This window comes from Leuciscus leuciscus (assembly GCF_965113295.1).
Source record: "Leuciscus leuciscus genome assembly, chromosome: 9".
Lineage (NCBI taxonomy): Eukaryota > Metazoa > Chordata > Actinopteri > Cypriniformes > Leuciscidae > Leuciscus > Leuciscus leuciscus.
The window spans coordinates 31,352,395-31,365,180 of NC_138733.1; the positions used below are offsets into that span (position 1 = coordinate 31,352,395).

Here is a 12,786-nt window from a genome sequence, read left to right on the forward strand (position 1 = left end):
TTTACTTACTACAGGTGCCCTCATTCTCTCAAATAGCCTACCATTTTAAAGCCATTTACTGGTCAATAAATATTATGTTGTGAATAATCAGCTTTGTTCTTTTGTTTCCCCAGAAAATCTGAACATTTCAGTGGCAACATTGAATTACAGTAAGTTACATGCACCACATGCTTTATTACTATGAACTTTTCTGTGTGAAATTGTATTGTTTGACTGTGTACTTGTTTTTTAATCAGTTATTCTCTGAAAATCTTCCCTCATGCTCTCAAATCTCATTCATGTTAAAAATAATATCACTATTATTTTATATTATTATTATCACTATAAAAAGCTATTATATGGCTTCAAAAGACTTACAACACAACCCATAACACGTGAGTTGTGAACTCATTGATTATTTTTAGGATCTTTTCTCTGACATTTTTGGAGCTTAACCATTTTTATATAAATTGTTGCATTGAATTGAACTAGACAAGTGTACATAAGAATGGTTTCATGAATGATTTACAAAATTTTTTTCTGCTTGTTTCATGCAGTGAAAGCGAACGGTGACAGGGGTTCCATTATGCCTGAGATCTGCTTTTGGGTTCACAGACAGAAAGTCAAACAGGTTTGGAACATCACAAGGCTGAGGAAATTATTTAAATTTCACAACTATCATTTTAATAACCTTACTAACAGTAAATTTTGTACTTTGCAGGGATCTCGGTAAGCTGAAATACAAGTTTGAACAAGAATAAAAATCCTCCTGTAGGCCTTAAAATCACTGAAGTGCCTGGACCATCCACCAGAAAAGAGGAAAAACAAACGGAAAATGAAGCTGATGCTCCTTTTCACTTTTCTAACTTTTTAAGTACCTCACATGTCCCTTGTGAAGATTTTATTATTGATTGCATTTTATGTTGCAGCGAGTAAAGGTGCAGTCACATTTTTGAATTTCGTGAAATTACACAGGCAAAAAAAGTCCATTGATCATTGTCAGCAATAGGGCTGGGCAAAAAAATAGATTTTTCGATTAATCGTTTTTTAAAATGTGGTCGATTCAAAATCGATTCTCAAACGCCAAGAATCGATTTTTTTCCATCTTTATGTATTAGTTTTCCTCCACTGTTCATAGGCTTGCAAACTCAATTTTATAGCTAATGCTGTGAGATTTTATGGTAGTTTCATCTAAATCATAAAATAACCTCAATTAGTGCTGCACGTTTAATCATATCGCAATCGCTATGACAAGCCTATACGCAATTAGGCTATATGACCAAAATGCTGCCAAAATGCTGTCGTGACTGTGACAGAAAAACTTGCGATGATATCGTGCGTGCGCACAAGACAGCACAGAATAGAATTATCTTTCGCGCTTGAACGAAGAACACACACAATTATGCCAAAATGTATTTTTGTCGAGTATCTTTATAACATAAGAGCAGTCTTATGACGAACGTGAAGAGTTGTGCCTCGTGAGAGAATGAGTCCGCGTGTGAGTTCCGCGTCTCTGTCAACAGCGGCTGGTCTTAAAGGGACAGTACACTGTAGCCACTAATTATCTCTGTCATTTAAGTTAATCAAAGAACAAAGAGAACAGAGAAAAACACTCACTGCTCTTGAATAAAGAACTTTTGTAACTTTGATTAGTCAATATATAATTTATAATTAATGCAACACAGACTGTTTGATAATTTTATTCAATTTCTGTATGGCCTAGCTGTTAGACAGGAAGGGCACATATTATATTATATGCAACGTTTTTATATGTGGGTTTATGTGAGGATTGTTAACCTGTTTGATCAAGACATGCGACTGTTCTGACTTGTCCAATTTTCAGCATCAATTTTTCATCTTGCATCAAAATCCTGTCTATTCATTGTATGCATTTGAAATATAGAGTTGGGTTCTGTTTTAATGTACCCAAGTGTACCTAAAATAAAAAGAGTTTAATATACAGGTTTGTAGCTCTTAATTTCTTTTTATTAATTAAACACTTGAAAACTTGTTCACTTTTTTTTCTTTTCTTTTTCTTTTTTAATAAATATAGGATTTGTATTTAATATTCATTGAGTGAGTCGAATCGAAATTAATTTAGAATCGAAATTGGAAAAATCGAATCGAGAATCGAAATCGAAAATCGAATCGAGAATCGAAATCGAATCGAATTAGAGCTTGCGAATCGAAATCGAATCGAATTGTAACATCTGAATCGATACCCAGCCCTAGTCAGCAATGTAGCGAAGTAATGTATGAAGCACAGCTCACACAGGAGCCACTTTCAAGCAGTTTTCTGTTGGTCAAATATAGCAAATTCCAGTGACCAACTTGGTCCCATAGTGACATTTTTGACCACAAACGAAATTGTTGATTGTGTGGATTCTTATTGAAATGACTGGAATTCACCAGTGAACATTCACAGAACAACAGATAATTTTACTGCACCTTAATACTGTTTCCGGGTCGAAGCCTCTACTTCCTCTATCTTGTTTCATGAGAATACTCAACAACCATTTATGAACACTGTTGATTCAAGTCACACATTTAAGCTTTTCAAAAGCCATAGTGTACATTACAGTCTCCAGTCTCACGGCATCCCAGACTTCAACATTTTATGATTCAAAATAGCTGAATAACTAACCATCTGAGATTTCGGAATAGAGATAAAGGTTAGGATCATAATTTTCAGGAATATTACAGCACAGTGAGTGCATATTAGCACTGTTTGTTTGTTTTTGGCATCTGATAGAGCTTTTGGACTTGGAAACAGTGATGTCAGACTTAACAAGTGGACTGAAACAAAGTTAAGTGAAGATGGACATTTTTAATTAGTCAAAATGTTTGTTTTTTTCATTGATTTATGGAACATGTGTTTCCATGCATTTTGTTGAAATGTTTTTTCTTGTATAGCCTATTGTATATACATGGTTGATTATTCATGTTGCTTATGTATTATACAATTTTTTTGTGTATTCATTGATATTAATCTATAGTTAGCTTTTTTTCCCATGTGCATAGAAGTGTATGTATAAAAATGAATATAAAATATGTAATAAACAATTCTTATTTTGTATTTGGTTCAATTTGTTTATTATAATAGAAGTCAAAGGTAGCCATAGTAACAACATGAAATAAAAAAAAATAAAAAAAAAATAAATTTGGTTCCTGGAGGCACCCAAAGTGGTTCCACACAGTGCCTAATATAAGAGTTCCTCAGGAAACTTGTGTGGTTCTTCAGAGAACCACCACTTTTTAAAGGGTGCCTAGAGGATCTACAGACGGTTCCGCCGGTGTGGCAAAGCGAAGAACCCCAAAAGGTTCCTCAAGGCACCTTTTATTTTTACAGTGTATTTGACTAAAACATAAAAATAACAAACAACTCTCATTGCCAGCGTGTTCACACAATACAATAATGCTTTAGTTTTAACCAAAGCCGACGAGCTTCTTGTAGCGTGCAGATTATAGGGTGCCCCACATCCACATTCAGCTCTGGTACGTGGATTATGGTCAAAACAAATATCTTGCAGGTAATTTTTACGTTTGAACCACCTATTATGGCACACACTAACTGCACAAAAGAGGCCAGTCTGTCTGTAGTCCATATTTAAAGTTAGCTAGCCAGTCAAAACTACACAGTCGATGCAAAACTACAGGTTCACAATACAACTACGATTAGCGGAAGTGGCTTACCGGAAATCGAACATATTATATTTCAAAAATGCGTGAAAAATAAGGTGGATAGTCAGAGTGTGATTGCTCAGTAGTACCTCATCATTATTCTTCTTAATTTACAGTCTTTCACTGTACTCAGATGCTGGCTGTTTTTACTCATGTTAGTTTGTTTTTGCAGCTTCAGGACTATCTAAATCAGGGGACTTTTTTCAATGTTAATTTCATGTTTTTTAAGGGCTTTGAAATGATAAGAGTTGGGGTCACTCATTTCTAGATGTTTCCAAAATTTGATGGCTCATTTCTCAATGTGGATTAATAAAGGGTATTAGCCTAATTCTGCCCTGCATGCATTGTTCGGTGTGTTCTTCTGCACTCTCAGGATACTCTTATGCTGAGTCCCAATTTGCATACTATCCGTCTTAAATAGTATGCAAAACTAGAATTAGTACGTCCCAAATCGTAGCATGTTGAAATGAGTATTCCAAAGATACCCGGATGGTCCACTATTTCCGGTTAGAATTCGAAGTGCAGATCAATGCACACTCTAACGGCTAATATTGCCCACAACCCATTGCGTGCGGGAGGGAGGAGCTTTGTAGTGATGTAAACATGGCAGCCGGATGCAGCAGCGCAGATGCGCCCTCAGTTCTCTTACGAGAGGTCTCTCGTACTGCGTAAGATATCTTACGCTAGGGGAAAATCCTTTTCCGCGAGATATTGAAGCCCAAAATTATCCTTAATTTTTAATAATGCAAAACGCGTTGCGGCAGCATGCAGACATAGGCGAGACAGCTCGCGCGCCTATTGGCTGCTCTGCGGCAACTGCAGCAGCCTATCGAGCGAGGCCTGGCGTGACGCCAGACCCAATCAGGGCACTTCGCGCCCGCTGCGTCACGTCCCGCCGAAAGGGGCGTGGTCTAGACCTATAAATACCGCTCGCAGGCAGCTATTATCTGATTTTTCATCCTTCAAGCGAAGCACACGCATCGCTGGAGCTGGAGAAGAAGCCGCGCCGTCTGAGAGAGAGCACCTTCAGCGGGACGAGTCACTGAAGTCGCTGGCCGCGCCGCCTTCCTGCCTTCCTGCTGCGCTTTCCGGCGCTTATATCCTTTCTTATTACTCCGTACTCTGTTTGTGTGTGTGTGTGTCGCCGCCGCGACACACATTCTAAAAGAGCTAGCGTCTTTTTCAAGATGCCTTCCTGCGGCTCGTGCAGAGCCACACTCAGTGATGGGGACCGCCACGTGGTTTGCGTTTCCTGCCTGGGTGAGGAACATGCAGTTCTCGCGCTCGCTGACGGCGGCTGCCCTCACTGCGAGCTGATGACTATGGCGACTCTGAGGACTCGCCTGTCCTTCTTCAACGAGACTGCTCCCCCACCCGCCGCGGCATCGCGCCGTAAGAAGCGCCGTGCCCAGCGGGTCCCGGAACCTTCCCCCAGCCACCAAAGCTCGCCGGTTCGCCCGCTTGCTTCACCGGCTTCGTCAGCCTCTCTTCCTGACGGACAGCGGCCGCTGTCTGCCGCCGCTTCCGTTGACATCGCTGACGAGGAAGCCCTGCTGGGAGAGGATGATTCCTGCTCGATCCTGGCGTCAGGCAGTGAGGATTGGGCGGGCTCTGAGGACCCCGCGCCCCCTGCCCACACATCGTCAGGCAAGAGAGCGTCCATCGAGACGGAGCTCATGCGAGTACTCGCACAGGCCGCGGCGAGCCTCGGCCTCGAGTGGTCTTCGCCCGAGCAGCCCGCTCACAACCGGCTGGATGGCTTTTTCCTGCCTGGGGAGCGCGCTTCGCCTGCGTCCAGACCAGCGCCCTTTCTTCCTGAGCTACACGAAGAAGTCGCTAAGTCATGGAACGCCCCCTATTCAGCTAGAGTGCGTCCTGCTGTCTCTTTGGCATTCTCTGCAGTCGACGATGCCAAGAACAGAGGATACCTTTCGCTGCCGCCGGTCGAAGAGGCGATAGCGGCCCACTTATGTCCGCCCTCCGCTGGACGGCGTGCTAAGCTGGCCCTACCCTCTAAAGCAGAGTTCTCAAACAGGTTCCACGGAGGGCCTAGTGTATGCAGGTTTTTGGTCTTTCCCTTCAATTAGTGCCCAATTAAGACCTAGACTACCAGGTGAGGGGAGATCTTAACCAATTAGTGACCTACTCAATCAGTTTGGTTCAAGGTAAAGGAGAAAACCTGCATACACTAGGCCCTCCGTGGAACCGGTTTGAGACCACTGCTCTAAAGCTTGCCGCACGACGTCAAGCCTGCTCCGCCGCGCTTTCGCCGCCGCCGGGCAAGCTGCATCAGCGCTGCACACCATGGCCACGTTACAGATATTCCAGGCCGATCTCCTCCGTAAGCTGGACGAGGAAGGACCTGACGCGATCTGCGTGCCGGATTTAAGGAGTGCCACGGACCTCGCTCTCCGTGCTACTAAGTCTGCAGCGCAGGCCATTGGACGGAATATGGCCTCTCTCACTGTGACCGAGAGACACCTCTGGCTGACGCTCTCGGAAATGGCCGAGTCCGAGCGCTCCGCGTTCCTCGACGCCCCGCTTTCCACCACGGGCCTCTTTGGATCCTCCGTCAAGGATTTTGCGGAGAGATTCGCAGAGGTACAGAAAGCGTCACAGGCTATGAAGCACTTCCTCCCGAAGCGCTCCAGCTCTGCAGCAGGCCGTGCGAAACCGTCTGCACAGAGCTCACAGCCCCAGCCACCGTCCACTGCCGCCACTTCGCAGCGCCGCCAGGCCCGAAGCGCGAGACCGCGCTCCTGCTCATCCGGTCGACGCCCCGCCGTGCGTGGCCCACGACCTAGGATTGCGGTAAAGCCCGAGGCCCCGAAGTCGTCCTAGCACACCTAGGAAAACGACGGTGTTCCAGTCCCGCTGCGGCCGGACTCACACCAAAGCTATTCGCTCGTCCAGTTCCAGAAAATGTGACTGTTCCAGTGTTTTCTGCAGCCAACAAGCCGGTTCTGTCACCCGCTTGCCTGCACACAAATGCCGTTTTCACGGCTACCCAGATAAATCCCCAAAAGAGTGTATTTTCTGGTGTCCCGGCCACGGCCGATGGTGTCTCATGTGTAGTAAGATTGCCCACTGTCCAGTGCCCATCCCTACACACAAGCACAGCCTGTCACACAGGGCTCGCGCACATAAAACCGACTCAGATCGGTTGCGCTTCAAACATGGTGAATGTGCCCACTACCCAGTGCCCACTAACACCACGTTATGCATGTCCCACGGTTTCTGTAAAAACGAAACCAGCGTGTATTCGCTTCACTCAAGCGAACAATGCTTTCGGTGTGATAAGTGTGCCCGCTGTCCCGCGCCCACATCCACACATAGACATGATAGTTCCTACGGGAACCGCCCAGCCCTCCCCCTCGCGGCTGGCCGCCGCAGAGGAGTCGAGCGCGGGCAATCTGCCCGCTGTTATCAGCGCGCCCCATGCCTCAAATGTCACAAGCACGACGCTTGTGTTACAGCACGCCGAAGTTTCTCCATCGCTGAGTGAGCGGAGCGCGCTTCGTATTCAACCCCTAGCTATTCATGCAGACGCATGGGCAAAGCTGCCCGGGGTTTCGAAGTGGGTGCTGGACATTATAAAAAGAGGCTATTCGCTACAGTTTCGCCGGCGCCCTCGCCGCTATGCGGCGCGCGTCGAGACCACGGTAAAAGCAGAAGTAGCACATTTACTTCGAGCCGAAGTGGCGAAACTATTGAACAAAGGGGCCATAGAGCCTCTCTCTCAAGTTCAGAGCGAAGGAGGGCTATACAGCAGATACTTCCTGGTACCGAAAAAAGACGGGGGTCTCCGACCCATACTAGATCTAAGGCAACTGAACAGAGTGCTTGTGAAGCGACGGTTCAGGATGCTCACGACCAGGCAAATCCTTGCGCAGGTTCGCCAAGGAGATTGGTTTGTGTCAATAGATCTGAAAGACGCGTATTTTCAAATACAGATAGCGTCACGTCACAGGCGATATTTGAGATTCGCCTTCGAGGGCCAGGCATATCAGTACACAGTCCTGCCGTTCGGCTTATCCCTGGCACCCCGTACATTTACGAAGTGCATGGATGCGGCGCTCGCACCCCTCAGAATGAGAGGCGTGCGAGTACTGAACTATTTGGACGATTGGCTGATCCTAGCGCAATCACGCTCAGTGCTCATAGAACACACGACCGCTTTACTCGATCACCTCGAGAATTTGGGTCTCAGTGTCAATTGGGCGAAGAGCTCTCTGTCACCCAGTCAGAAGATATCTTTCCTGGGCACAGAGTTGGACTCGCTGTCCATGATAGCGCGACTATTGCCACAGCGCGTGGTCGACATTCAACGCACAACGAACTCGTTCCGCTGCGGCGCGTCTGTCCCGCTCAAGAGATTTCAGAAGATGCTGGGTCTCATGGCCGCAGCATCATCAGTACTCCAGCTGGGCCTGCTCCGCATGCGCCCGCTGCAGTTTTGGCTGAAAGCGCGAGTCCCACGCCAAGCGTGGGCATCCGGCTTGATTCGCCTCAAGGTCAATCAGAAGTGCGTCACAGCTCTGAAACCTTGGAGAGCAAACGACTGGTACCAGTCAGGTGTAAGCCTGGGGACTTCCTCGAGGGTGAAAGTGGTGTAAGATGGGACGCGTCCACCTCGGGATGGGGAGCGCTGCTCGAGGGCAGACCGTTCTTCGGCCAGTGGTCAGAACGGGAGAGGCTCCTGCACATAAACTGCCTCGAAATGCTGGCAGTGGACAACGCGCTGACGCGTTTTTGTCCCCAAATAAAAGGACGCCACGTCCTGGTCCGCTCGGACAACGTGTCTGTGGTGTCCTACATAAATCGCCAGGGCGGCCTCAGGTCCAGGAACCTGTACAGGCTAGCAGAACGCCTCCTGGTATGGGCTCAGCGCAACCTGCGCTCGCTCAGAGCAGCGCACGTGCCTGGGATCCTGAATATAGGACCAGACAGACTGTCCAGGAACAATGTTCCGGCAGGCGAATGGTCTTTACACCCACAGACAGTCCAACTGCTGTGGAAGAAATTCGGCAGAGCGGAAGTAGACCTGTTCGCGTCTCAAGAAAACGCTCACTGTCCGGAATTTTTCTCAAAGAGCAGGGACGCGCTGGCTCATGTGTAGCCCCGCCGCCCGCTTTATGCTTTTCCCCCCGTCTCTCTCCTGCCTCAGGTGATAGAACGGATCAGGGAAGAAGGATGCTCAGTACTGCTGGTGGCACCGTTCTGGGAAAACCAACCTTGGTTCCCAGTCGTGATGCAGTTAGCAAGCACTGTCCCGTGGCCAGTACCAGTGAGGAGAGACCTCCTCTCTCAGGCCCACGGCTCGATCTGGCATCCTCACCCGGAATTGTGGTCCCTTCATGTCTGGGCCATCAACGGGTACATGTTGGACTCCCTAAAGGAGTATTAAACACGATCACACAGGCTAGAGCTCCGTCTACGAGACGGCTTTACTCCTCGAAATGGTCAGTGTTTTCAGGCTGGTGCACAGCCCGTGGTGTGTCACCCACAGACTGTGGAGTGACGGAGGTGCTTTCCTTCCTACAAGAGCTGTTGGATAAGGGCAGGGCCCCTTCCACGCTCAAAGTTTATGTGGCGGCTATAGCAGCGTTCTCAGGAACAACGCTTGGTCAGTCAATAGGAAGGAACGAGCTGGTCATCCGCTTCCTTAGAGGAGCTAAGAGACTGAATCCTCCCAGACCCCCCTCAGTCCCCGTTTGGGACCTTTCTACGGTTCTGGAAGCCATGAAAGGTGCACCATTCGAGCCCTTACAGTCAATTGATCTGAAACATCTGTCTTTCAAGACTGTGTTTCTGCTGGCTCTCGCTTCAGTGAAGCGCATAGGGGACTTACACGCGCTCTCTGTGAGCGCGACGTGCATGGAGTTTGGGCCTAATGACTCAAAAGTTATACTCAAACCTAAGCACGGTTATGTTCCAAAATCCCTCAACACACCGTTTAGGGCGCAGGTTATCTCCCTGTCAGCCCTGTCGGTCCCTGATGAGGAAAGGGACGCGAGCCTCCTTTGCCCGGTCAGGGCATTACGAGCTTATGTGTCTCGCTCGTCTGTCTTCAGACAGACGGAGCAGCTCTTTGTTTCGTTTAGCGGGCGTTCTAAGGGACTAGCCGCGTCGAAACAGAGCCTATCCAGATGGATAGTTGACGCTATAGCGCTGGCATATGCCTCCAAGGGCATACAGTGCCCGCTGGGTGTCAGAGCGCACTCCACGAGAGGCGTGGCCTCTTCGTGGGCCTGGTCAAGTGGGATTGCCTTGCAAGATATTTGTACGGCGGCAGGCTGGGCCTCCCCGTCTACATTTATAAGGTTCTACAACCTAGAGGTTCCCGCCCTGCAGGCCAGGCTGCTGTCGGTCTAAGTTAACCAGTATTATCTGACTTGATGCTATCAACTCAGAATGCTGCGTCTACTGAGCATAGCTCAATGATCAACAGTGAAAAGCAGTAGCACGAGATGTGCCTGGGCAAACTGTGTAAGACCCACATTTTCCCATCAGTTCAGGCCGTACCCCGCCCTGTCTGTATGATGAAATTCACGTCTAAGCGAAGTTGTCATATGTGGAAGAGTGCGGCTCCGCCCCTCCCTCTTCCCGGACTCCCTGTGAGTTCCCTGAGTGATTGTGCACTATATGTACCCCGGGCTTTCGCCCTTGGGTCTTTGGTGTCAGATCTCAGCATGCACGGCGTTTTGCATTGGGTCCCCTAGCGTAAGATATCTTACGCAGTACGAGAGACCTCTCGTAAGAGAACGTACTCGGTTACTAACGTAACCTCGGTTCTCTCTAGAAGAGGGAACGAGTACTGCGTATCTTGCCGTGCATGCACACGCTCTGGTTGCTTCGATGATGAAAAACCAGATAATAGCTGCCTGCGAGCGGTATTTATAGGCCTAGACCACGCCCATTTCGGCGGGACGTGACGCAGCGGGCGCGAAGTGCCCTGATTGGGTCTGGCGTCACGCCAGGCCTCGCTCGATAGGCTGCTGCAGTTGCCGCAGAGCAGCCAATAGGCGCGCGAGCTGTCTCGCCTATGTCTGCATGCTGCCGCAACGCGTTTTGCATTATTAAAAATTAAGGATAATTTTTGGCTTCAATATCTCGCGGAAAAGGATTTTCCCCTAGCGTAAGATATCTTAGAATAGAATAGAATAGAATAGAACGTTAGTAACCGAGTACGTTTTTAAGTGTAAGAATTCAAATGTTTAACCCTAATTAAAGTTATATTTTATTGTCTCGTAATATTAATGGGTTTATGTTGTGCCAAAAAAGTACCGTGTTTATCTTGTAGAGTCCGATGAAGATACTGAGCGCCTCATTGGGGTTATCAGTCTACAAAACAATAAATAACAAGGCTCTAGTACAGTATCATGCAAGTGTCTTTTTTTATGTATTTCTTTTGATGTTTCTGTCTTAGATTTATACCTTACTATAAACCCTTATGAAAATAAACATCTTTTACTACACTAACCATAGTTTAACCACACTGATTTATTTGTAGTAATACTTTGGCTGTACAAATGTTAACTTTATCAGTCCAACCAAAGAAACATGGTTACTACACTTTTACTATAGTAAAAGCATGGTTCATTTTCATCTGGGTATTTTTGAGTATTATACATAAGTATAAAATTAAGTATAAAATACGTTAAACAATAGTTATACTATAAACTTTTAATATTTTTACTCAGAAAATAAGTAGCTTTTGTTACACATATTGCACATGAACGTCAGAACCAGCCGCCTCACAAACGACCTGCGTTTGGTTGATCTACGACGACGCCCTGCTTCACTCCTACATTGGTAGAACACATTGTAAATGTATTGTGGAAAAAAAGATGGGAATAGTAAATAAAATTATATTGGACATATAAGAATGAATGAAATGTAAAATGTTTTGTTAACAGTCGCGGTGTGCGTAACTTGGCAACCACGTTCTCGTTCACGTTGCATGACAAATGACTCTCCATCATGCTGTTCCAAATCATAAGACTTTCGTTCATCTTCAGAAAACAAATGAAGATCTTTTTGATAAAATCTGAGCGATTTCTGTCCCTCCGTTAACAGCTATGCAACTTCCACTTTGGTTCATAAAAGTTCATAAAGAGATTGTAAAACTAACCCATATGAATTGAGCGGTTCAGTCCAAATTTTCTAAAGAGACATGATCGCTTTATATGATGAACAGATTGAATTAAGGCTTTTATTCACATATAAACATTCATCAACTCACACATCAGTTATGGTAAACGGAGAGAACCAATGGGGTTCATTCTCATGTGTTACGCAGTACGTTTGAGCTTCTGCAAGAACCAATGAGGTTCCTTTCCGTGTTACGCACCACGTTTGAGCTTCTGCAAGAACCAATGAGGTTCATTCTCATGTTATGCAGCACTTTTGAGCTTCTGCAAGAACCAATGAGCTTAATTCTCATGTTAAGCAGCACTTTTGAGCTTCTGCAAGAACCAATGAGGTTCATTCTCATGTTAAGCAGCACTTTTGAGCTTCTGCAAGAACCAATGAGGTTCATTCTCGTGTTATGCAGCACTTTTGAGCTTCTGCAAGAACCAATGAGGTTCATTCTCATGCTAAGCAGCACTTTCGTTTGACCTTCCGCAAGAACCAATGAGGTTAAACATTTTTTTATTAAAATTTTAATCAAAAGTAAAAAAAAAGAATTGTTTTCTCCTAATATACATTGCACATTTTTCAATGATTCTAAAACGACTCGTCGGATGAATCAGTATCTCTAAATCACTCCTTTCCGAGAACCTGCTCTGCTCTGATTGGCCAGATGGCCCATCTGCGCCTGTCGGAAGCTACACGGCCATGACCATAACTGAATGTCAGCTCAGTCCGGAGGCTTACTAAAGCTCAGCGATTGTACACACTGTAAAGACAGTAACGATGACAGTAACTGTACTCTTACCTGAGCTGTGAGATGTAGGGCAGACACTGGATGAATCCCCTCACTTCACTCTCTTCATCTGTCCAGTCTCTCAGCTCTACTGGTTTCTTCTCTGTTTGGAGTTTCAGCACTTCTAGGAGGATGGAGCTCTTTCTCTCTGAGAGGTTTATTCTCCAGACTATAGACAATATTGGGAAATCATTTGT

The 12,786-nt window shown here is 46.3% G+C and overlaps 2 protein-coding genes and 1 long non-coding RNA gene across 33 annotated transcripts in view; 2 read left to right on the top strand and 1 right to left on the bottom strand.

Annotated features, from left to right (window-relative positions):
• Nucleotides 1–115: 115 nt before the first annotated feature.
• Nucleotides 116–989, top strand: LOC309506948. The gene is made up of 3 exons (XR_014208979.1): nucleotides 116–149; nucleotides 537–610; nucleotides 701–989. It is a non-coding gene; the product is annotated as an uncharacterized lncRNA (long non-coding RNA).
• A 3,603-nt stretch (nucleotides 990–4,592) lies between these two features.
• Nucleotides 4,593–10,786, top strand: LOC309506909 (uncharacterized protein). Of its 3 annotated transcripts, none has more exons than XM_082180931.1 (2): nucleotides 4,593–5,652; nucleotides 5,954–10,786. In XM_082180931.1, exon 2 carries the CDS (start codon nucleotides 8,278–8,280, stop codon nucleotides 10,033–10,035), a length of 1,758 nt encoding a protein of 585 aa, XP_082037057.1. In that variant the 5' UTR covers nucleotides 4,593–5,652; nucleotides 5,954–8,277; the 3' UTR covers nucleotides 10,036–10,786. The 3 variants fall into 2 exon arrangements, with proteins under 3 accessions (XP_082037057.1, XP_082037059.1, XP_082037058.1); XM_082180932.1 differs by having other exon boundaries at nucleotides 4,593–5,500; nucleotides 5,876–10,786.
• Nucleotides 10,787–12,406: 1,620 nt separating this feature from the next.
• The window catches only part of LOC309506891 (uncharacterized protein), a 136,135-nt gene continuing 135,755 nt past the window's right edge, over nucleotides 12,407–12,786 (bottom strand). For 10 of the 29 annotated variants that reach the window (XM_082180849.1, XM_082180854.1, XM_082180862.1 and 7 more), the window contains one exon: nucleotides 12,411–12,758. In XM_082180849.1, coding sequence (XP_082036975.1) covers nucleotides 12,598–12,758 — 161 coding nt within the window. In that variant the 3' untranslated portion in view covers nucleotides 12,411–12,597. Of the gene's footprint in view, nucleotides 12,759–12,786 lie in introns of all 29 variants that reach the window. The other 19 variants (XM_082180855.1, XM_082180846.1, XM_082180857.1 and 16 more) reach the window with 5 other exon arrangements.